The 26,375-nt window shown below is 39.6% G+C and overlaps 1 protein-coding gene across 5 annotated transcripts in view; it reads left to right on the forward strand.

The window, feature by feature from the left end:
• SSBP4 (single stranded DNA binding protein 4) overlaps window positions 1-26,375 on the forward strand; it is a 660,119-nt gene that overhangs the window by 464,604 nt on the left and 169,140 nt on the right. For all 5 annotated transcript variants that reach the window (XM_077475913.1, XM_077475915.1, XM_077475911.1 and 2 more), the window contains one exon: window positions 11,558-11,647. In XM_077475913.1, the coding sequence (XP_077332039.1) occupies window positions 11,558-11,647 (90 nt within the window). The remainder of the gene's footprint in view (window positions 1-11,557; window positions 11,648-26,375) is intronic.

A 26,375-nucleotide genomic window follows, 5' to 3' on the forward strand; every position in this document is an offset into this window, starting at 1 on the left:
TTTTTTTCTAAATGTTTGGTCCCTTTTAGTTTGTGTAATAAAAAAATACAGAGTTTTGATTAAATACCAGCAAAAGTAAGCTCTATTTTTGTGAAAAGCGTAATAAAAATGTAATTTGGGTACAGTGTAGCATGACCACACAATGGTCATTCAAAGTGTCACAGCGCTGAAAGTTGAAAACTGGCATGGGCAGGAAGGGGGTAAGTGTGCCCAGTAGGCAAGTGGTTAAAATAGAAAAGACATGCTTTCTGAACACAATAGGACAGGCATATATTTTATTTAGCCTTATTTTAATGCACAGTATTTTTTCATTTTGGTCCGTATGCATAATACTCCCTACAATACAGCAATACAGATTTTCGGAGTAGGTCATAGTGCACCTTGCCTATTCCTTTCCTCTTCTTACATCCTCCTCTCTCCCTCTCTGCCTTCTGTTTCTCTCCCCTCTCCTTCTCCTCCCTCCTTGTCTTACCCTGTGCTCTCTCTCTCTCTCTCTCTCTGCTAAAGCTAAGCTCATTGATATGCAGGAGGCTTTGCTGAGCAAGGTACTTTTCTCCCTTGGCCGATGTGGATGCAGAGAGAAGGAGGTGATAGAGGAGCAGTGACGAAGTGAAGCAATATCTGAATTTGAAGCAGCTTAACCCTGTGTTTTCAAGAGCAGATTAGTTGCCTTGAACATTATTGCACTGCAACAGTGAATATCCCAATCCCAGTGTTGCAACTTTTGCCTTGATCATGTCTTCTCTCATATAGCAAAGCTGTTATCTCTCTACCCTTTTAGCAGTGATCTACTTTAATAATAAGTAAATTGCTTTGAAAAATGAGGAGAATAAGAGAACGCGCAAATTGCATTTTATAATTTGCCTGACTAAATGCATTCAGATCTATCTGCTGAATATAGAATCGTACAATTCATGAATTGCGATTGCATGAATTCTTGGACTGCAAGATTATTCTAAATTTAGATTGATCTGAATAGAAATATTTAGGTAAGTCGAAAATTCGCCCAGCAGGCATACTGACTGATTTGACAGTGTTTGTTAGTTTGACGATTTTTAGGCCTCATGCACCCAGGGCATGCAGCTGCTCCTACGGGCGTCTGCCATTTTTTTTTTCCTTCTTCTAAACTCCCCTACACGTTAGCCTAATGGCACGTACACACGACTGGACTTTTCGACAGCAAAGGTCCAATGGAACGAATCCGTCAGACAATTCGATTGTGTTTGGGCTCCATCGGACCTTTGTTGTCCAAAAATCTGATGGACTTTAGAAATAGAACATGTTTTAAATTTTTCGATCCAGTTCCTATCGAGAAATCTGCTCGTCTGTATGCTAGTCCGACGGACAAAAAACTACGCTAGGGCAGCTATTGGCTACTGGCTATGAACTTCCTTATTCTAGTCCGGTCGTACGTCATCACATTTGAATCCGTCGGACTTTGGTGTGATTGTGTGCGTCCAAGTCTGTTCATTCGGAAAGTCCGATGGAACTCCGCCGAAAGTCCGTCGTGTGTACAAGTGTGTATAAGTGTGCATGCACATATAGGGGTTGCTTTACTTAAGGCAAATAGACTGCGCACTTTGCAAGGTGCAGTTGCTCTCTGAAAGTGCAGTTGCTCCAGAACTTAGTAAATGAGGTCAACGTTCACATTGAAAAAAAGGAAAAGAAAAAAAATGCATTTTTGTTTGCACATGATTGGATGATGGACATTAGCAAAGCTTCTCATTTACTAAGCGCTGGAGCAACTACACTTGCAGAGTGCAACAGCACAGTCTTATTGCCTTTAGTAAGTCAGGCCCTTACACTTTTAGCAGTATTTAGTGGCAGGAAACGAAAAACCCTCTGCCAGTGCATCCAGGAGCAGCAGAGTTTGGGCAGAAAAAATGCTTGACGCTCGTAAAAAAACGCTAGGTGAATTTAGTGCTGAGCATTAATTAATTTCTTTTTTTTTTCTTTAAAAAAACATCAGAAATCCATACATTTCGTCAATGACAATTTTTCAAAACATATAAATATATCCCCTCCTCCAACCCCCTCTCCACCACACCTCCATCCCATCTCCTGGTCGTATTTCCTCCTCCCACCTCTACTTGTTCTATTTCCATGGGTTCCCATCTCCTTCTCTACCACTCTAACATGGTATCTACAGGCATACCCCACTTTTAAGTACGCAATGGGGTTTATTTACAAAAGCTGGAAAATGCAAAATCAGGCTCACTACTACATAGAAACCAATGAGCTTCCACATTTTATTACCAAAGCTTAATTGAACAAGCTGGGGTTAGAAGCTCATTGGTTTCTATGCAGATGTGAGCCTGATTTTGCGCTTTCTATCTTTAGTAAATAAACCCCATTGTGTACTTAAAAGTGGGGTATGTCTGTATGTATTTCTTGGATTTCTTAAATTCTAACCATTTTCCCCATATGCTATTAAATCTTTCTACCTGTCCCTCCTCTCTACTACTAAGATATTAAATTTTAAAAATATATTTTATTCTTTCAAAACATTCTTTTATGTTTGGTTTTTCTGGATCCAACCATTTTTTGGGTAGTAATCCTTTTGCTGCATTTAGTAAGTAAGGGGTCATGGTCCTCCTTTTTTTGTATTTTTAGTATTATGAAATAAACAATTCTATGGATCATTTAATATCACTTTTTTTCCTTTATATATCCTTGTATTTATTGCCAAAACTCCTTTATTTTTGGTCACTTCCACCATATATGAATCATAGAACCTAACTGATTGCAACATCTCCAACATAGTTGAGATTTGTCTTGTTGATATTTTTGGCCTTTCTCTGGCGTTATATACCATCTCACTAAACACTTATAATTCATTTTTATCGTATTTATATATGTTGCGTAATCATAGACTGCGCTAATCATTCTTTCTGTTTGTTGCTTTACCAACTGTATGCCCAATTCTTGTTCCCATTTTCCAATGAATGGGGGTAAGAATACTATAGATCCAAGATACCCCATGTTTCACTGGTATCTGTACATTACATAGTTGTTCTATTAGGTTTAACTTCCCTCCATCTCTAATTGGCTGAGGTATTTTGGTTACAGTTAAGTGCTTTAGCATTAATTAATTTCAATGGCCAGAATAAATTTTATTCTGGGCAAATGGTTAAAGGAACTGTTCCACTGTTGAATTAAGCTTGAAACTGCACTTAACAAGAGCATAGTATTTTATTGCTGTGTAAAATATTTTCAATTTTTTTTATTCTCAAGAGGTGCAGTTGTGAAGACCCTTTTCTGCATATCTCTTGACACCTCGACCCCTTTCACACTGGAGCATTTTGCAGGTGTGTTAAAAAATAGAACATGCAAACCGCCCCAAAACAGCTGCTCCATGCACTCCAGTGTGAAAGCCCTCAGGAGGGGTGCGCTGGCCGGGCGTTAGAAAAAGTCCTGTCAGTAGCTTCTTTGGAGCGGTGCACTCACCACTCCTCCACCGCTCCTCCAGCTCTGCGATACCGCCAGCAAAACGCTGCTCCAGCGGCGTTTCGCGGGTGGATTTAACCCCTTTTCAGCCACTAGCGGGGGTTAAAACTGCCCCTCTAGCGGCCGAATAGTGCTGCTAAAACGACGGTAAAGTGCTTCTAAAAATAGCGACGCTTTACTGCTGGTGCCCGGGGTGGCTCGGTGTGAAAGGGGTCTTATGGGTAAATCCAGCAGCAGAAGGGAAACAGGGACTGTTGAAAGGAATATCAAGATACTTTTAGCTCAGTAATTGTTGGTAAATCTGACTGAAAGTTGTACTTTGTGGCAGTTAGCTTCTAATGTCGTTTTCAGTTCTATAAAGTGTGTTCTAAATAACATTGAGCATTAAGTGGTGTTCTCTTATGTCTTTTTTGGCATGTAATTGTTAACTTTGGCACACTACATCAATTTGTGAGCAGTACATATTAGTCTGTAGATGTGATGACCGCAAAAATTTCCTTTTTTTCCACCCCAATGTGGTAATTTAGACAAAAACTCACCCAAGCTCTACCGCATGATTGTAGAATGATGAGCTCAACAACGGTGCTCAGGCTTGTTGTGTCCCATAAACATCAAAATAGCAAGAAATGCTGGCAACTCGATTGCTTCTTCTTAAATCTTTATTGAGCATTAACAGCAGTGTGACATCTAAAGTGCTAACATGTTTCGGCTTGAGCCTTCCTCATAGCATCATCCTATGAGGAAGGCTCTGGCCGAAACAAGTTAGCACTTTAGATGTCGCACTGCTGTTAGTGCTCAATAAAGATTTAAGAAGAAGCTATCGAGTTGACGGTGTAACGACATATTCTGTGACCCATTGCAGTTTGCTACGGAAGTGACTTTCCGTCGCTGCCATCTTGCTAGACCCAACACTCCTCCATAGTAAGAAAACAAAGTGCAAACAAACTTTGATTTCTAGTTTTATTTCTTATTGTTTATTATTATTTTTTATTATCCATTTTTGCTCTTAAATATTTTTTCTTTGTATTTATCCGCCATAGTAAGGATACACCGAGAAGGGGGAAAGTGGACATCTTGTTAAACCCACCGGAGTTTTGCATTTTAGACGTATTTATAACAGTAAAGTGAGTTTCTATAGTGAAATACAGTGCAGGCATACCCCTCTTTTAAGTACACAATGGGGTTTATTTACTAAAGCTAGAAAGTGCAAAATCAGGCTCACTTTATTACCAAAGCTTAATTGAACAAGCTGGGGTTAGAAGCTCATTGGTTTCTATGCAGAAGTTAGCCTGATTTTGCCCTTTCTAGCTTTAGTAAATAAACCCCATTGTGTACTTAAAAGTGGGGTATGCCTGTACTTAGAACTCCGTGTGAATGTTTAGATGTTGAATTTTAAAAGCAGCGAACTTCTGTCAGATTAGTAAACCTGTGAGATGAGCAGATCTAAGTAGTCAGATGGAGTTGTAAATCCTGTATTTCACTATTTAAACAGACTTTACTGTTATAAATATGTCTAAAATGCAAAACTCCGGTGGGTGTAAAAAGATGTCCACTTTCCCCCTTCTTAGTGTAGCCTTACTATGGAGGAGTGTGGAGTGTAGCAAGATGGCGGCGACGGAACGTCACTTCCGTAGCAAACTGCGATGGGTCGCCGAATATGTCGTTACATCGGCATTCTTGCTAACAAGTGGCTGATACCAAGTCAAAATTCCAGTATTTTTACTGCCTACATTAAAATAAAAAATAAAACGTTTATGTTTGCCTAAAGTTTAATAGCAGGTAAGCTGAGTGACTAATGCTAACATAACAACATTGACATCAAAATCCCTTCTCTGTCTGTGCTGAGGCCACATTATGGCAAGAAACAAAAATGATAAACAAAGTATAATTTTCTGCCTGCCCACTTATGAAGCAAGAACGTCTCACACTAAGGGAAGTGCAGAGTATTAAATGATAGTACTTGCTGTTCAGGGAATGTCATCTCTGTGCCAGATTTGATAAATGGTTGGAAGTCGGTCGTTGTCATAGGAACAGGACACAACTTTGGTTAAACACTTCCGCCCTTCGGTATTTAGGATAGTGCCAAACATTTTCCCCTGGAGAGGATGTCTTCAGCTGAAAGATATGCTTAAATAAAATATCCTGTTTTTCTGTACTGTAACCTTTGAGTTACCGGAATTCCCCTATTAAATGTAACGATCTTTGGTTTTACTGCAGTGCTTGCATTGAGTGTTGTTAGCATGCAGACCTTGCACTTTAAAGCCACAGAGATCCTACTAAGAGCAGATTCAAAAACACAATCAGATTGTCAGATTTTTTTTTTTTTTTACACTTTTTATTAAAACTAACTGTCTTAAAACTAACCTGATAAACGTGTGCAATGTAGGTAAGTGTAGGGGCCAACAAATGAGCAATACCGTGTGCTTATCATGAACCTTGAAAGTCAGCCATGTCTTCACTTTGGAATTAGAAGCTGCACAAGTCATTGGACAAGTTCTGGAGGATTCATGTGGGTGGTAACCATTATAACAATTGGAAAAGCTTTATCCTTCATTGCAAAAAATAGATGAAGTGTTTATTTATGGTTGGACAAAGGAGGGGTGGGGTTATTTTTAAAAAAGTAGGCAACAGGGTCTTAATAGGAATTAGTGGAATTAGGAATTCATTGAAAAATATTGATAACATTATTCAGTTGACCTAAAAAATTATCACAGGAGATGTCTGCAACATTTCCATTTATAAGTATGATTGCTAGAGATCTAGATTTCACATTAACCACTTCAGCTGTGGAAGGTTTACCATCTTTCATGACTAGGCCATTTGTTTGCGAAAGGGCACTGCGTCACTTTAACTGACAATTGCACGGTCGTGCGACGTTGTACACAAACACAAAATTGATGTCCTTCTTTTCCCCACAAATAGAGTTTTCTTTTGGTGGTATTTGATCACCTCTGCATTTTTGTTCTGCGCTATAAACAAAAAAAGACTGACAATTTTGAAAAAAAAAAAAAAAAACAATATTGTATACTTTCTGCTATAATACATATCCACAAAAAAATGTAAAAAAACTAATTTCTTCATCAATTTAGGCTAATATATATTCTTCTTCCTATTTTTAGTAAAATAAATCCCAATAAGCTTATATTGATTGGTTTGCGCAAAAGTTATAGCGTCAACAAAATAGGGCATTGATTTAGGGACTTTTCTTATTTTTTTCTTATTTTTACTGGTAATGGAGGTGATCTGCGATTTTTAGGATTGCAACAGACGAATCTTATCCTAAGTGACACTTTTTGGAGACCAGTGACATTATTGCAGTGATCAGTGCTGAAAAAAAAAATGCACTGTCCCCTGTATAAATGACACTGTCAGGGAAAGGGTTAACTACATGAGGTGATCAAGGGGTTAAATGTGTTCCCTGGGAGGTGTTTCTAACTGTGAAGGGAGTGGATTCACTGGAGGAAAAGAGAGATCGCAATTCAGATTAGCTAAAACACGTTCTCTCTCTTTTCCTCCCCGACAGAGCAGTGTTGTGCTTTGTTTACATTAACCCTCCACTGCTCCGTCTCTCCTGTGAACGATCGGTGGGTCGCGGCAGCTGCCGGACCCACTGATTGGCTCCCGCCGTGTCCAATCACAATAGGAGCAGCACGCTGGAGAAGCGCGCACGCCCCTTAAGCCGTGTCCGCGAAATCACGTAAAGGTATGTGATTTTGCACACCTGGGCTGCCCTGCTGCAGTAAATGAAAAAAGTAAAAAAAAACAACCATTACAATCACTTTAATCACTTTAGTCCATGTTCCGACAGTTTCTATTATCCCAAATGTGCCACCCTAAATAGAATATGTCTCCAGCACACCGACAAGCATGTTTCAAAGCACAAAGCTCTCGATTCTTGTATGGTCACATAGAAAAGTAATTTTGTGGGATCATGTAGGGAATCCTTATACATGGTGACATGATCCCTAAACATACATACATCATACAAGAATAAATAGTTTTGCACCTTGAAGCAAGCTTGTTGGTGTGCTGGGATATTCCACCCATTTTGTACACCATGGCCAGTTGGGAGTCATTGCGTCACACTTTTTTTCACATGGTCTGTTCTAGTATGGTGTGCATGAGGAATATACCACATGTACTGTCACCTGTCATACATGCTTCTGATCAAGACTATATATGGCCATTTCAACATACAATTCATAGGCATAGCCCACTGTTGGGAAACCCACCCTGAGAAATGCCCTGCAGCAATCACTGGATCAAGTATTGGAGACAGGATGTTTTTATTTATTAATAATACCATTATTAGTAATATTAGTGATAACAAAGAGCTGGCAGTAACAGCATGGGCACAAACGATGGTGTGCGTACATGTGGTACTTCAGAACAAGGCCCATCATCATATGTGTTTTACACTGGCGTAAACAGGTTAACAGATAAGCAAATAAGAGAAGTTCATTGGTAGGTTTTACATACACTTTAGCAATAAACCGTGTCAACTTGTGGACTGATACTTGATGTATAACGACAAAGTGATAGCAATCAGTCTGTCTCCAAAAGGTTCTATTCACAGTAATTGACAGAGCAGCACCACAGGGAGCTCAGGGTGCACAAGAGAGAAACTCATATTGTTGCAGGACACGGATCACACCCAAAAAGACGTTGTGCAAATGAAACTTGTAATGTGAACCTAAGGCTGGGGTCTATCAGAAAATAAAGTTCTAGAGAGAAGAATGAGGATCAACATGTGTGAATAGTTTGCTAATCATAGATGGCAATATGTAATTTTAAAGGCTATAATTTTCCAATACAGTTTGAGAATGAACAAGGGGAAGTTCTAACAATGCTTGTTATATTTCTGTATGTTTCTTTGAACAGAGTAATCATTTTAATTACATTTAATTTTGAGCAATTTTTTGACATTTTTTTTTTTTTTTTTTATAGAAAGATAAGGTTCCTTGATAATCACTATTTAAAACAAGCCCACGATGTTCAGTAAATTCAACGTTTGGCTATGATTTTTAAACACCCACCTACTGTAGATGCTTTTTTTTTACAATGCATGTACACTAGTTATAGTTTTCATAGCCCATCTCTGCTGAAAACTGGGGTTGAGTTACTAAAGTATAGCAAATTCACTTTGCTATACTTTTAGTATATGTATGTTTTGTCTGAAAATTGCATGGCCATAGCTGTTAAGCTGTGTTCACTTCAATTATCCATCCATGTGCAAGCAAACATTCTGTTTTTTTATTTTTAATTGCACGTGATTGGGTATTTAAAGTGAACACATCCTTGTTTTATTTACAAAGTTAAATAAGCATACACTTTGCAAAGTAAAAAGCCCCTAATATCCTGTACACACGGTCGGACTTTCCGACGGAAAACGTGCGATCGGATCGTATTGTCAGAAAATCTGATCGTGTGTGGGCTCCATTGGACTTTTTCCATCAGAATTTCTGACACACAAAGTTTGATAGCAGGATCTAAAATTTTCCGACAACAAAATCCGATTGTTTAAATTCCGATCGTGTGTAGACAATTCCGACGGACAAAGTGCCACGCATGCTCAGAATAAATTAAGATACCACAGCTATTGGCTACTGGCCCATTTATAGTCCTGACATACACGTTGTACGTCACCTCGTTAAGAACAATCGGATTTTCCGCCAACTTTGTCCGACCGTGTGTATGCAAGACAAGTTTGGCACAAAATCAGTTGAAAAAAATACAATGGATTTTGTTGTCAGAATATCCGACCGTGTGTACAAGGCATTAGGCTCTAGTAAATCAAACCCAGTTTGGTTACTGATAAGGGGGTGCCACCCATCCTTCTGTACATGGCCTGGGCAGCAGGGGTAATCAGTGGTCAGGACAGGGAGGGGATCAGCACCATGGAGGAGGGCTTACAACAATGATGCCTTGTGCTGCTTTCTGTAGCAACTGAAAGCCGGTTTATCCCATTTTCCCTCCCACCAACTTTCAGCTGCTGCAGGGAGAGGCACACAAGGCATAGTTCCTGTATTTGCACCCTGTTGCACCTATTCCCCTCCCTGTCCTGTCCACATCTGATTCCTTCTGCTGTGAGCCCTAACATGTGCACCCCACTCCCACAGCGCTGCCAGCTTCCCTCTCTCCCCTGGTACACAGGGGGATGTTCAGGATGGAGAGCAGGGGAAGCGTCCGGTAATTATGTAATTTACCAGCTTCTTCCTTTTCTGAGTGGACGCAGTGAGTGATCAGTATTCCTCATTCACTGAGTTCATTCATAACTGAATCATAGTAAACTGTGTAGCCTCTGTCTTCTGTTCATTCACCTGCAGTGCTGAGGCTACAGAGAAAGAAATGGAAGAATCTGTGTCCTGTTCTTTTCTCTGTCTCAAAGGTGAGATGTCAGGGGTTTAGACCCTTGATATTCCACTCAACCCCACCCACACCCCCTCAACAACATTATAAAAAAAATTGTAAATAATAATAACAGCAAATTGTTAACAAAATAAAACAAATAATTATTTGAAGTGTTCAGTACTAATAGTGCCCTAGGTTTTAAGGGCTTTTATATTTTATACTTGAAAAGGCAATGATTCTCTCCCATACAGGGTCCTCCTCATCATAGAACTGGTGTGAGCTGACCTACACCAACTACCTGGACTCTTAATAGAAATAATGGACAGTCCAACTTTTTTACTTGTTACCTTGTCCATATCAATGTTGCAAAGTACTATTGTTGCTATGTTTTGTATCTTTTTTATTGTATCTTTGGAAAGAAAACACTTAATAAAAATGATTGAAACCCAAAAAATGATTTTAAGAAATTTAAAAAAATCGTTATAAAATATTGTAAAAAAATGATAAAAAAAACGATAAAAAAAACGATAAAAAAAATGAAGGGCTCCCTCATACGGGTTCTTCTGCCCATGCAGTGTGAATGAGCGGTTTTTTTGTGCAGCTGGAGCTGGCTGTTACTCTATGAGAATGCAGCGGCTGTATGAAAACACCGACAGGTCCTAATATGATAGGTGTGCAGGTGTGGGTGAGTGACCCCCGAATGCACACTGTTTGTGTTCGGGGGGGCCATACACCTACATCCACACACCTGTCAAATTAGTGAAAATATTGTTTTGATATTTTTAGGGGGGACTCTGTCATGTAGACTATACAGGGCCCCATGTTTTCTAACAGCAGCCCTGGGTAGCAGTATTAACATAAAAACTTCACTTGAAATTTTACCAGAAAATTGCCAAAAGACAGTTGGGGCAGTAGTGTCTGCCATCGCAAAACATGAACCAATGACTAAATATGGATTTTGTTTATTTTAGCCTTCTAGAAAAATATCCTGTTAATATGGTATATAGCTATATAAGAATATATATATATATATATATATATATATATATATATATATATATATATATATATATATATATATATATATATGTATATATATATGTATATATATATGGATATATATTATTTTTTTATATATTGATATTTGCTTCCATAAATTGAAAAGAAGCATCCTGAACATTTGAAAGTCACAACTAGTAGCCCAGATTACACATTTCTCCTAGTATTACAGTCATTATAAATGCTAAGAAGGTGATGTTTCATCTGCTGAACATGTTTGTTCAATAAAGCTTTGGAAATGACAAAATGTTTATTACTTATTACAGTTCTTCATAATGGTCGAACTCCAGTAGTTTAATTTATATACAGTATACAATTATATCCTTTTGGGCTAGATAATAGGACAAAATGGTACTGCTGCCCACAATAATCAGTTATAATACCAGAAATAGAAAAACACTTCTTCAGCTGCAATCATCAAATGCAAGGTGGGCTTTTGTCGATGGCTTGACATCAGTTTGACATGCTTATGATGAAATCATTTATAATTCATTGACAGGTGCATTTGGCTTGCAGTTGACCTCCTTCTAACCTGCATTTGACCTGCTTCAAGTGGATATTGCATTCCCATAGACTTGTATGGAAATCCAAAATCCATCTGGCACTGACAAAAGCCCATCAACACAAGTACTTTGAGACACAATTTTGTGTGTTTTTTTTTGCAGTAATGTTAATATATACTGTTTATTTATCATTGCAGAGTGCAGCAGCTGCTCCCAGTCCAGTTATGGGTAACATGCCACCAAATGATGGAATGCCAGGTGGACCCATGCCTCCAGGGTTCTTTCAGGTAGTACTTTAACATTTCCTATTCGCTGATATTTTACCTGTAAAACTGACAGAAAAGCAACATTGCTTTTGCATGCTGTTGCAAGAATGTTATGTATCCTGTGATATGTTGATTCCAATACATCGGAACAAGATAATTGTTGCAGTTTTAAGATCTCTTTTTATTGCACAAAAACGGATTGCTTTACAATGGGTATCCTCTACTCCTCCATCAGTAGATGAGTGCAAATCTGAAGTGAATAAATATATTTTGTTTGAGAAACATATGTACCTCTTTTGCAATGCTCTACATAAGTTTGCTGCAATATGGTCTAGTTGTATAGACGTGATGGGCCTGTTTATTACTCGTTGTTGAGAAAGTTGTTGTTATTGTTACTTGTGGGATTTATTTATTAGTTTTCCAAGTAAGGTAGAGGGGTACAGGTGCTATATTGATATATTTATTTCATAGTAACTAGTTGGCTTAGTTCGGTATTTTTGTATTTTTTTTCTTTTCTTTTGTTGCTATTTCTTTAAATGTATAATTTTTTTTGTTTTTATTCTGTGTGACAGTGTGTCTCTATATTATTCTGTAAAGAAAAAATCTCTAAATGAAATGTGATTTAAAAAATATATAAAAAACAAAACAAAAAAACCCAGCACAACATCAAAGCAATTTCAAGACTTTTCAAAGCAATATCAAGACTGGGAACAGAAGCTGAGTTGCTGCTAATAGTGACCAATCCAATTGGATATATTTGATTGGATTTATGGATATATCTATGAAATCTAATTGGTCATTGGGGGCAATAAACTAATTTTGTTTCCATTTACTCTTTGTTGGATTTATTAATTGGCTTAATTTATCATACACAAAAGAAATGACTTAAGTAGTTTTTTTATTTTATTGAGATTTTATCTTTACAGATGTCTTAGCCCTTGTACACACGGTCGGAGATTCCGACGGAATGTGTCCGATCGGACTGATTTGTCGAATATTCCGACTGTGTGTGGTCTACATCAAACTGTTTCTGTCGGAGTATCCGACGGACCATGTTTTCCAACTTGTTGGTAAAATTTTCCGACATAATGCTCCGATCGGACATACTCCGATCATGTGTAGAGAATTACGATCGGACAAAGTGCCACACATGCTCAGATCAAATTCCTACACCAAAGCTATTGGCTACTAGTGTGAACGTAGTCCTGTCGTAACGAAATAACATCATCACGTCAGATTTTCCAACAACTTTGTCTGACTGTGTGTATGCAACAGTTTTGGACAAAATCCTTCGGACAAAATCTGACGGATTTGGTTGTCGGAATCCCCGACCGTGTGTACAAGGGCTTAGGGTTTTTTCATTTAGAGCAGGGCCGGGACAAGGGCTGGGCGAGAAGGTTGGTTGCCCTGGGCACAATGATTTACTGTAGGGATGGGGGCACCTACCTTCTGTTCCAAGGCTGACAGGAGTAGTGACAGTGACAGTGATTTTAACGAATGAGTAACTGCTGGGTGTAGGATCCTCTAAGTTTGCACATCATGGATGGGAGGAGTTTGGCATCTTTTCCTTGGGCGCTGGATGACTTTGTCCCGGCACTGATTTAGAGTATATGTAAACCCAATAACTAAAATCTATTTAATATATAATAGAAGTCTTGACATGGTAATGTATGTAATAGAATACTAAAATAATAAAGTACTTTGTGATCCTACAATGAAGGGTCTTTTGCAGGCACTTCATGTTATAGGATGAAAACTCGCTGTCTGAGTGTGACAGCTGCTCGTTTGCATTGTCACTTAGTCACACAGTTCCCTACAAGCATTTTCCACTGTTATCATCAGGAAACCTGCCCAGAGAAATTTCTTGCAACAGTTTCTTGAGGGTTTTTTTATGTAGACAGGTAGTTTCTGCATAGAGGTTCTGGAAGATTAGATGTGCTGATATGCAACAAATGATAAAACAGTTTTTTTTCCCAAATAAAAAAACAGTTGTTTATGATATACAGTGCTTTGGCAAACTAAATGTCATTTAGTTAGGGCTTAAATGTTTAACATGATAGGTAATCAGCTAAATGATCATCCAGATAATGACTATAACTTGCAGTTTATTAAACAGGTGCAAAGTTAGAAGCAATAATGAAAAATATGTTTTATATGTGAAAAAAACAAGCATGCACTGCACAATAATGAAAAACAGGTTGATGATGGCAAAGAAAATGCATGCACTTAAGAGTATGAAAGCTGTACAAATACTGACTCTTCACAGCAATAGCTCTGTGACTCAATCAGGATAACATGACTGCATAGTCTCCATAATACTCTATAATAACAAGAGATAAGCTGAGAAGCACTACTTCATTAAAACAGTTTAGAATACAGCAACTTGCGTTTATCCTCATAAACAGCATCCCTGTCAGTGAATTCCAGGGTAACTCTGGTAACACAGGTGAACAGCTGCTGGGATTCAAGGTCTAAAGACAAAGGGCCACCTAATGCCGTGTACACACAACCGGACTTTCCAGCAGACTAGGTCTGATTCCGTCGGACAATCTGGTCGTGTGGGGGCTAATCCAATCTTTTTTCATCTAAAAATATCAGACGGACCTAAAAATGTTTCAAATCTGTCTGAACATGTTTCAGATCTGTCCAGCGGACTCAATTCTCATTGGGAAAACCGTTCGTCTGTATGCTGGTCTGAAGGACCAAATACGACGCAAGGGAAGCTATTGTCAACTGGCTATTGAACTTCCTTTTTTAGTCCCATCTTACTTCATCACATTCAAAACTAACGGACTTTCGAACTGACTTAGTCCGTTCGTGTGTGGCCAAGTCCGTTCGTTTGGAAAGTCCGTCGGAACTCTGCCAAAAGTCCATCGGGAAGACCGTCGGACTTAGTCTGCCGGAAAGTCCAGTCGTGTGTACGCTGCATTACTGGAACTGGAGTACTCTGGTAAGAGTTGGGCGGCAGCTAGGTCTTCCAGAGAAGCTGCTTACTATTAGGGTCCTGCCCAGCAGCCAGCATGCCGTTCCAGACAGTGGAGGGTCTCTCAGATCATTTGCCAAGCTATCTCAGCCTCTTCGGGTGTGGCCTCTCCAGTCTGCTGAATTGGGGGAAAAGGTGGGAAACCTATCTTCTCTTGTTATACACAGGAACCTAGGGAGTTGTAGGAAAAAGAAGTTAAAGAAGCCCACACCTACATGAGTGGTGAGTAAATGGGCACTCTGCTATACATGTACATTAACTGTAGACTCATTGCTCTCTGATGAAAAAAAAAAGCAAAAGAAAGATCTGAACATGAGGCATAATGAGACACATCCTGCTTTAATTCATAGGTTGTAAGGTGCCAATAGACTTTGGTGGTGTCAAGCTTGACAATCATTTTTCAAGCTAAATACGTCCCCAAGCTAAAGACGGCAGAGAGTGAAAGAAACATACTGTTTATGCTAAACTTGGCCAATGGCGTAATTTTTTTGCAAGGAAGTGCAATATAAAAAATGTTTTGCTCCCTGACAGATGAAATGCAGTATTTCTGTATTGTAGACTACCTGTCAAGTCACCATGTTTGTGACTTTTAAGACCATTAACTTTGTAAGTGTTAGAATCTTGGTGCTTATTGCTGCTAATCTTAATGCCATCGCAACAGCATATTAACATCTTAGTACTTTGTAAATGTGCCTGCTATATATTGTATAAAATGAATGAGTAATGATTCATAAAATTCTTATTGAAGCCGATCCTCACAAATCACATTTGTTAAATCCATTTATTAACCACTTTCAGACCGGACCATTTTGCTGGTCAATGACCAGAGGTCTTTTTACAATTTGGCACTGCGCTGCTTTAACTGGTAATTGCGCTGTCATGCAATGTTGTACCCAAACAAAATTTGCGTCCTTTTTTTCCCACAAATAGAGCTTTCTTTTAAAGGTATTTGACTGACTCTGCGATTTTTATTTTTTGCGATATAAACGTTAAAAGACCGCAAATTTTGAAAAAAAATGATATTTTCTACTTTTTATTAGAAAAATCCAATAAACTCAATTTTAGTCATACAATTAGGCCAAAATGTATTCAGCCACATGTCTTTGGTAAAAAAAAAGTCAATAACTGTATATTTATTGGTTTGCGCAAAAGTTGTCACATCTACAAACTAAGGTACGTTTTCTGGAATTTACGCAGCTTTTAGTTTACGACTGCCTATCTCATTTCTTGAGGTGCTAAAATGGCAGGGCAGTACAAAACCCCCCCCCCAAATGACCCCATTTTGGAAAGTAGACCCCCTAAGGAAATTGATAAGAGGCATGTTGAGCCCATTGAATATTTTATTTTTTTGCCTCAAGCGATTGAATAATGACAAAAACAAATTTGTTTTTTTTTTTACACAAAGTTGCAGTTTTGAAGGCCATAAAATGCCAAGATGGCACAAAACCCCCACAAATGACCCCATTTTAGAAAGTAGACACCCCAAGCTATTTGCTGAGAGGCATGTTGAGTCCATGGAATATTTTATATTTTGCCACAAGTTGTGGGAAAATTACAAACTTTTATTTATTTTTATTTTTTTCACAAAGTTGTCACTAAATTATATATTGCTCACACATGCTATGGGCATATGTGAAATGACACCCCAAAATAAATTCTGCTGCTTCTCCTGAGTACGGGGATACCACATATGTGGGACTTTTTGGGAGCCTAGCCGCGTACGGGGCCCCGAAAACCAAGCACCGCCTTCAGGCTTTCTAAGGGCGTAAATTTTTGATTTCACTTCTCACTACCTATTACAGTTTTGAAGGCCATAAAATGCCAAGATGGCACAAAACCCCCACAAATGACCCCATTTTAGAAAGTAGACACCCCAAGCTATTTGCTGAGAGGCATGTTGAGTCCATGGAATATTTTATATTTTGCCACAAGTTGCGGGAAAATTACAAACTTTTTTTTTTTTTTTCACAAAGTTGTCACTAAATGATATATTGCTCACGCATGCCATGGGCATATGTGAAATTACACCCCAAAATAAATTCTGCTGCTTCTCCTGAGTATGGGGATACCACATATGTGGGACTTTTTGGGAGCCTAGCCGCGTACGGGGCCCCGAAACCAAGCACCGCCTTCAGGCTTTCTAAGGGCGTTACAGTTTTGAAGGCCATAAAATGCCAAGATGGCACAAACCCCCCCCAAATTACCCCATTTTGGAAAGTAGACACCCCTAAATTTAGGGGTACACTAGTGAGACTAGGTAATAAATGGCGGGTGCCCTGAAACTATAAAAAAATAACTAACCAACCAGCGTCACCTGTAACAGTTATATGGTGATCACTGGTGAAAGGGTTAACTAGGGGGCAATCAGGGGGCTTTATGCGGTAGTATATGGGGGTCCCTGGCGCTATAAAAAGCTGCGGCGAACCTAAATACCTACCTGCCTAACTAGCGTCACCTGTGACACTAATACAGCGATCAGAAAAACGATCGCTTATTAGGCTGGGTTCACACTGGAGCGATGCGGGAACGCCACGAATCCGCGGCGTGTTCCCGCATCGCATGCCTCCCGGCGGCAGTTCACACTGCCCTATGCGAACTGCTGGGAGTGTCAGTGAAATGTTAATGACACCCCCAGATCAGTTCGCATATCGCAGTGCGATCTGCAAACTCGGATCGCATGGTGTGAACACCCATGCGATCCGATTCTGCTGCGGACCAAAAAAAGGGTCCAGTGCGAGTTTGCGGCGGGTGCGGCGGGTGCGACGCAAATTCAGCCATACTATCTGTATGGCTGAACTCGAATCGCACAGAGATCGGATGTGATTTGCACTGCAGTGCGGTGCGAATCACATCCGTTCTCATAAACCGCTGCAATGTGAACCCAGCCTTAGTGACACTGGCGACGGGGGGTGATCACGGGGTTAAACCTTTATTGGGGGGGTTAGGGGGGTACCTTAGAACTAAAGGGGGCTAACCCTAACTGCCCTAACAGTTATTACAGTCACAAATGACACCCGCCGGGTGATCAGGGGGTTAAACCTTTATTAGGTAATAAATGGCGGGTGCCCTGAAACTATAAAAAAATAACGAACCAACCGGCGTCACCTGTAACAGTTATATGGTGATCACTGGTGAAAGGGTTAACTAGGGGGCAATCAGGGGGCTTTATGCGGTAGTATATGGGGGTCCCTGGCGCTATAAAAAGCTGCGGCGAACCTAAATACCTACCTGCCTAACTAGTGTCACCTGTGACACTAATACAGCGATCAGAAAAACGATCGCTTATTAGGCTGGGTTCACACTGGAGCGATGCGGGAACGCCACGAATCCGCGGCGGGTTCCCGCATCACATGCCTCCCGGCGGCAGTTCACACTGCCCTATGCGAACTGCTGGGAGTGTCAGTGAAATGTTAATGGCACCCCCAGATCAGTTCGCATATCGCAGTGCGATCTGCAAACTCGGATCGCATGGTGTGAACACCCATGCGATCCGATTCTGCTGCGGACCAAAAAAAGGGTCCCGTGCGAATTTGCGGCGGGTGCGGCGCAAATTCAGCCATACTATCTGTATGGCTGAACTCGAATCGCACAGAGATCGGATGTGATTTGCACTGCAGTGCGGTGCGAATCACATCCGTTCTCATAAACCGCTGCAATGTGAACCCAGCCTTAGTGACACTGGCGACGGGGGGTGATCACGGGGTTTAACCTTTATTGGGGGGGTTAGGGGGGTACATTAGAACTAAAGGGGGCTAACCCTAACTGCCCTAACAGTTATTACAGTCACAAATGACACCAATGCAAAAAAAAAAAAATGCAATTGGTGTCACTGTGACTGGGGGGGCAGGGGTAATTGGGGGGGTGATCGGGGGGTGAAGGGGGGGTGTGAGTGTGCCTGGCATGTTCTACTGTGTAGTGTCGTGTTGGTGCAACTCACCGATCCTCTCTCCTCGGTGCCGAAACGAAAAATACCGACACGGAGGAGAGATTACATCACTTCCTCTGCCTGTGTTTACATTACAGGAGAGGAAGTGAGCATTTCCATTCGTTTGGAGCAATCGCGAGGGGGTGGCCATGAATGAATGGCCGCCCCCTCATCCCGGATCGCTCCCGAACGAATACCGACCGATCGGGCCCCCCACCCGCGGGAAGGCAGGGACGTACAGGTACGCCCATATGCCTGCCCGTGCCATTCTGTCTACGTATATCGTCGTGCGGCGGTCGGCAAGTGGTTAAACTTAAATCATTTTGTTGGTAGTCATTTGCTGTAGTAATACATATCTTGTGATGAAGACCTCTTTGTATGTAACTTTTTTTAGTCTGTAACTTTTTTCAGTTTCTAAGTCACTAAGGTTAAGGCTCCGATGCAGAAGAGGTGCATTCTGTGCGTGTTTTCCACACTGCATTCAAAACGCATTGCCTTTGCAAGGGCCAATACCCTGTTAATGTAAGAAGGAATCTTGCCTTGAGTTGTATGGTACCTTCATCCTGGATTTAGACAATAGCAAACAAATACCCTCTGGAATTGGGACTATATAGGCACTTTCAAAGGTAGTCAAAATTAATTTAAAGATAACATTTATTGATACAAAAGGTTAAAACACGTGTCTGAAATTACACATATGAGGCCATAGAAGTACAGATATAACAGTGTTGTTACAAAGAAATGTGTACAGGTATAATATATGATAACTAACGCCTTTCAAGGACTCTTCTTCAGAGGTATCTGAAGAATGGCGCAAATTTATGTCAGTAAAACACAACAGAAATTATATCATGTGTATATGCTGCTGTATATTAAAACCAAAGAAAGAAGGTATGTGCCAATGCCTGCACTGTAAAACTTGCCCACAATCAGACCATGGGACCCAGTCCCAGATGCTGGGCTGCAGAGATCTCCCTGGGGTTGCAAGGGACTAAGGATCTAGGCCTCTTGTTTAAAGTACTGAAAAAAGGCCAACCTGTTAGGGTGGCTAGGTATTTTGAATAGCGGGTCAAGTTAAGACAATCAACAACAGTCAGATAATGTGGGTCCCCTCAGATGCAGGAGATAGTTCCATACATAGGTGGTATGCCTCACAGGGATGGTAATCTGTGGGGGCTGATCGGCATGTAGCTCACAAACATAGCATTTGAATATCACCAGTCAGGGGCACTTCTGTCTTATGTACCTCTGTTAATCAGCGACTGTCTCTAGAGGATGTGTGTGGAACTGCCCATTCTCTGTCTTCTGGTCGTAAATTAACATGTTTCTTTCTGCTGCTCTTGATCTACCAAATATTTGACACCCTAAGAACTGTTTGTTAGGGATTTTTGATTATTTACACCTTTCTAAATATGGCAAACTACGCTTGCTGCGTATCTTATACTTTTATGTTAAAAAATGATCCTTATGTCCTGGAAAAGCACCCCATACTAATCGTTCGAGACTTACAAGGTTATGATTAATGGTGACTTTCCACTCTATAAACTGGCTTTCCAGTTGTTGTTTTTTTTTTTTTTCTTTATATTTCTTGTATTGACAAATCTTAATAAAAATAAATTAAAAAAAGATGCATAAACAGTTACCAATAGCAGGACATTTTACATTAATGTGTCATAAACAGCACTTGTGTAAAGTAACAGTAAATATACATTTGTATTATCTATATATTTTTGATTAAATTAATCAAAAAGCCCCCAACAGAATATATGTATAAGCCTTCTTCAGAGAAAATGTATTCACATGTCTTATTCTATAACATCTCTGAAAAAAGGCAAATTATTCCTCATTTCCAGACAGTGGACAAAGACATGCAAATCATTCCTTGATACCAAATACGTCAAAAGAACATCTAGAACTGGATGGTGTGTATTGCAAATATAGCCTAATATTAAAGACCCATTTATTCCAAACTGCATAGACTAGTTTTATGTTTTTAGCCTTTATCCATGTAGTGTATGGAAACCCTGGACCCAGCCTTCCAACAGAATTGGTGCATAGGGTACCTGCATGTTTTTTTCCGTCACATTTCCTTAAACCAAGATACTGGATGTTCATTTAGTTGTTGGGGCATAAAAGGAATGATTTGCACGGTTCTGCCAATTTTCCTGCACTGAGGAATAATCTTTTTATTTTTCATATATGTGATGTATTTGATGTAATGGCACAAGTTGAATTAGTTCAGGGCCACCTGGGAGCTGGAGACCCCCTATTCTACTATGATCCTCAGTTGCTGTTGTTTATCTATAACTACTGTTGTTGACCATTGAGTATCTGTATGTCAAAATGGATGGACTGCAGTCTGATCAATTGGAAGCTTTGCTGTTTAAGGATTGGGAGTTTTTTTAGAGGAAAAAGTACAATTTATGCAATTTATGGGATCTGCTTTTGGTTTTAGTTTCAAGTGCACAACCACTGTAATAAATTAAGCATGCAGGAGGTAATTTTAACGAGCCATGGATATACAGCATAGGAACCCATACCAAATGAGGGGGCAAGGCTTTTCCAAAACCATGGAAAATATGTATAAATATGACCTAATTCATAAAATAGTGTTGACACACATAAGAGTTACATGTATATACTATATAACCAAATAGGATTGCTTCCTTTATGTTGTAATGCATGAAATCACCAAGGGGATTCCTTTTCCTTAACTTGCTCAGTCTATGAACAGATGATTGACAGGTGCCACTAAACACTTGCTTGTTTATTGCCTAGTTTATTGAAAGTAAAACCTTCTCATTGCATCCCACAAGCTTATCTTCACAGAGTCTCTCTGGCTGCTGCATTAGACTTTGTGCCAGCAATCAATAAGTGGAAGCAATCTCTGCATGATATAACTGGCTAATATTCGAAGGGAACGGCTGCAGCAAAGCTTGCTTTTACTTATAGTAACATGTATATCAATTGACAATGTTTTTATATGTATTGTACTCCAATCGGTAATGTTTAAGCACTGTAAATTATTTAAGATTTATATATTTATTACAATTTTTTAAAACAACGTATGTATAACTGCAAAAATGTAGATTTTTTTTAATTCACATAACTGTTTGATATAAATAAAAATAAGTTTTGGACATCCTCTAATAAGTACTGTGTTTGCAACAATGAACCCCGCTATTTTTCTGTATATCCCTGTCCTGTCTCTGTAGTGCTTAAATATTAACACCTTCACGGCCCTTATTCTGCACATTGAACCCCCATCTCCAGTCACCCTCTGTGTTTGTTTTCTTAAACAATCTTAAAAAATCATGAGTCCCAGATCATTTTTTAAGCTTCAGTAATATCTTGGTTCCACACCAATAAATGTGGCAGGTTTTGTGCTCTATTCTAGCGTTATCATACATAATTTTGGTGGGGGGGGGGGGGGGGCGGATGACGGATGACGGAAAGACAGGGCTTTAATTTGGTATGAAATTTGGATGCATACATTTTTATCTCCTTGGTTTTTATTGGGAATAAAAGGTAAAAAAAAAAAAGAATTTTCCTGTTATTTTTCCCAATGCAACATTTACATAATTTGCGAATTAGCATTAACTTACCGCAAAATATAATCATCAAAGTCTGCTGATTAAAATTGTATTACATTAATGCACTTTTTATATAAAATAGTGGAAAAATAAAGCTCAAGGTGAACGTTCTAGTTTAGGAAAGCTTTATTGCCCCTTTGATGCTAAATTGCAACTCCTGCATGGGAAAAACTGTTTGTGGTCAAATCTTAGAGTAACAATAAAACTAGATAAAGCTGGGTCGATTAGGGCAGAAATGGGCACCATTGTTAAAAATTCTAATTATGTTGCATTTATTTACGTGAGCAGTGGATGCTTGCTCAGTGAACACAAATGACCATTGATATCATATATATCCTGGGGTGTCCTCACCAGCAGATCATTACTAATCACGTCTATTAGTGATCTATTTCTGGCAGCAGTGACCTACTACTGTAGGGAGAGGCAGAAAAGAGCTGCAACAGCTTTGCCCGAACTTCCATATTGACAACTGACAGGAAGTCCAATGATGTCACTTGTGGCGTCACTACATTCCCAATGATGTGGAAGCAAAATTTTTACATTCACTTCTACAGCGTTCTTCTATGGTATGTAGAAGTATCGGAAGCCCAGGGGCTGAAATAAGCAGCATAGTCCTGGATCACGAACAGCTGGTGTTTCCAGCCTGCACATGGACTTGCCAGATCCACTGATTCCTGGTGCCATGTTAAAACAATGCTGGGACAGATAGCAGCTATCCCAGAGCTGTTAATAAAACAGTGGCTGGGACTCAAGTGGCGAACAACTTCAATACCAGCATGTTTCTTCTTTTTGTGAACTTTGTTGCAAAAAAGTAGGTCAACTGAAGTTACTTTCTAAAAAAAGGTAATTTTGGAGGTGTTTGTATCATCCTAGCTTTTTTTATTTTATGTGATTTATAACAGAAAGTAACAATTTGGTCTTATTTCCTTATATAATGTAATAAAATGTAAAAACAGTTGTTAAAAAAATACCACCAAAGGAAAACACTACCGCTCTCACAAAAAGTGATATAAAGTTTTCTTGAAGTATAGTGTTGGCTGACTTAGTAATTAAAAATATTACAGTACTGAAAACTGAAAAATAACCTGGTATATACAGGCTAGTACTCAATTGGTTGATTTGGGGAGATTAAAGTAAACCTGTGCTTTGCCCCTGTACTAGGGTCACCTTGCATTGCCACCTAGGGAAGAGAAATGTCTGGCACAACTGAGTATGTCACTCTTTTTACTTCCTCCCACAATTTAGGATTGGGTGTCTGAGTAGCCAATCACCAGCAATGTCATACTGTGGCAGATAGAGAATCTTTAGCCACGTGTAAGCTCTGACCAGAGCAACTTGCAACTTTTACACAGGATGTCTTCTCTAATGCCCCATACACACGGACGGATTTTCCAACAGAAAATGTGCGATTGGATCATGTTGGCGGAAAATCCGACCATGTGTGGGCTCCATCTGACATTTTCAGACGGAATTTCCAACGCACAAAGTTTGAGAGCAGGATCTAAAATTTTCTGACAACAAAATCCAATCGTTTAAATTCCGAATGTAGACAATTCTGACGGAAAAAGTGCCATGAATTCTCAGAATAAATCACGAGACAAAAGCTATTGGCTACTGCCCTCTCTATAGTCCTGTCGTACGTGTTGTACGTCACCTCGTTCTTGATGATTGGAAATTCCGACAACTTTGTGCGGCCGTGTGTATGCAAGACTGGTTTGAGCCAACATCTGTTTGAAAAAAAAATATGGATTTTGTTGTCGGAATGTCCGACTGTCTGTATGGGGCATTAGCTTCTGTGGGAAAACAGAACAGTAAGTATTTGTCAGGAGAGCAGAATTTAAGTGAACCCGATGCTTTCTCCTGCATAAACAAAGCACAAGTTCACCTAATGTATTAATGTACAGATTAAATTTAAGTGTTAGAGACATAGAAGTTCATAATATTGAGCCCCAGCTATCTCAGAAAAGCTAAAATGTACACAATTAGCACAAATGCTTTGTCATATATTTAAAAGCATCTGCATACAAAATATTTTCCTTCTGTTTTCAGTAGAATGTGGCAAGGTTTGATGCCCACTGGGGCCACTTCTCTGCTGTCTGGGATTTAGTTAGGGATATAAACCCTGTCCCCTTTATACCATGGATGGACAAGGCCCTTGCCTTATATTAAAGGAGCTTCAGACTCCTTCAGAAAAAAAATAAAATTCAGCAGCTACAAATACTGTAGCTGCTGACTTTTAGGGCACTTACCTTTTCAGGAATCCAATGGTGTCCTCACCCAAGCTGATTTTTTTTTAATCGGCTATGGGGTGGTGGCACAGCCATCTTGACTAAGGGAAACCAGGAGTGAAGCTGGTTTTCTACTGTGCATGTGTGAAGCGTGCTGCGCTTTGTGAATGGGCCAGCTGGGGTGGGGGGGAAGGAGGAGGGGGCTGAACTGAGCTGGAAATAGGAGCAGGTACCTGTCAAAACCAGGTCCTCCTCAAAAGATAAGAAATTTGGCAGCAGAGAGGGAAGAGATAGACAAGCAGAGCTTCCCCTTTTGGGTAGAGCTCTGCTTTAATGACAGCAAGCAAAAACAGTGTTGAAGCTTTAATAGCTTACTCTGGGTGGTTGAAGATCTCTCTGCTAAGTATCTGAACACAAGGGTAGATTGGCCTCTACTGTACCTCTACTGTACCCACCTTACTGTACACATACAAGCAAAGCACGTTTTTTTTATTTTTTTATTTTTTTTAAATGAAAGTTGATTTAAACCTAATGATTAACAAAAAGTGCTTTCAATCAATTTAAATCAAATGTTGTCATAAAAATCATAACTAGTGATCCTGACATGAAGGTCCTTGTTCAAGGCATTTCCTGTTATGGTGTAACAAGTGACTGTCACTTGTGCTCCTATGTTGTCATCATGTCACATGTACCCTGATAGAGGCCACACTTGGCTGTGGCTGTGCTGACACACATTGTGCAGGCATAGTCCATGAAACCATTCCAAAACAATGATATGCAGACGACACTGGAGTGCGTGCATGTAGAAAGGAAGAGTCTAAAGGATATCAGCAGCACTGAGGCTATATCATATGAAAAAGAAGTGAAAATGGTATTTTATGAAAGCAAACGCCATGGCAATTGTTACAGATACCCGGTGCTTTAGCAACCTAAATGTCATCCTGTTAGGGTTTCGCTCTACTTAGTTTAATATATCTGTAAATATTAGTCATAGTTTTGACAAGATCACACTTGCCAATGCTAATGAAGCATGGTGGTGTTAGGTGGCCTTTTTTTTATCTTCTAGGTTCTTACTATGTTCTTGTAGACAGGCTCACATTGCTCAAATGCTGTTTGACAAGCTCCAAGACAGCTGTATTAAGCCGTGTTTTTTTTTTTTTTTTTCTCCCCAGCAAGTGAAGCATTTAAACACTGGCCATGTAGTCTAAATCAAGCAGTGCTAAGCCCTCTTGTATCCCAAAGGGTATATATCAGTGAGCAGGAGACCTCTCCAAACAGGATTATCGGACAGCACTTGTCTGAGCTTCACAAGCGCAGGGACAGAAGGCTTTTAGATAGGAGGAATTTTACTGCATGCTCTCTGCTTATTGCCAATTCATTCTGTTGCTATAACATACGGGGAGGCTTAATGAGTGCAGATAAAAGTTAAATACTAATTCTAGTATGTTGGACTACTGCGTTAATATTTCAGGCCATTGTTCTACTCTCTTCATCTTATGAGATTTTTTAAACAGTGCTGTATTTTAATAAAAACCAATCAAGTTATAGATGAAGTCATTGCTAAAAGGTATCCCCTTATGAGTGTGGCAGCAAGTCAATTTGGCTTTTCTATACTGTATAGAATACTGTATCTTTACATTGGGTCATTATAAATGTGTTGTAATACAGTGATGAAAGAGTTGTCATATCTTTGAAAAGTTGTTTTCCTAAAGGGATTGTAAAGGCAGAAGGTTTTTATTTATCTTAATGCATTCTATGCATTGCCATAAAAAGCCTTCTGTGTGCAGCAGCCCCCTAAAGCCCCATACACACTATCAGATTTTCTGCTGATTTTTGTCTTCAGATTTACCAAAACCATGTAGTGGAAGGGCCTGCCTGATTGTATACAAATTGAAACTCCTAAGGTTTGACCTCATATTATATGGTTTTGGTAAATCTGAAAATCAGCAGAAAATCTGATAGTGTGTATGGGGCTTAACACTTACCTGAGCCCCATCTCTATCCAGTGTTGTCCATCCAG

The sequence above is a fragment of the Lithobates pipiens genome, unplaced genomic scaffold (assembly GCF_037356315.1).
Source record: "Lithobates pipiens isolate NorthernLeopardFrog02 unplaced genomic scaffold, aLitPip1_a1.2 Scaffold_13, whole genome shotgun sequence".
Classification (NCBI taxonomy): domain Eukaryota; kingdom Metazoa; phylum Chordata; class Amphibia; order Anura; family Ranidae; genus Lithobates; species Lithobates pipiens.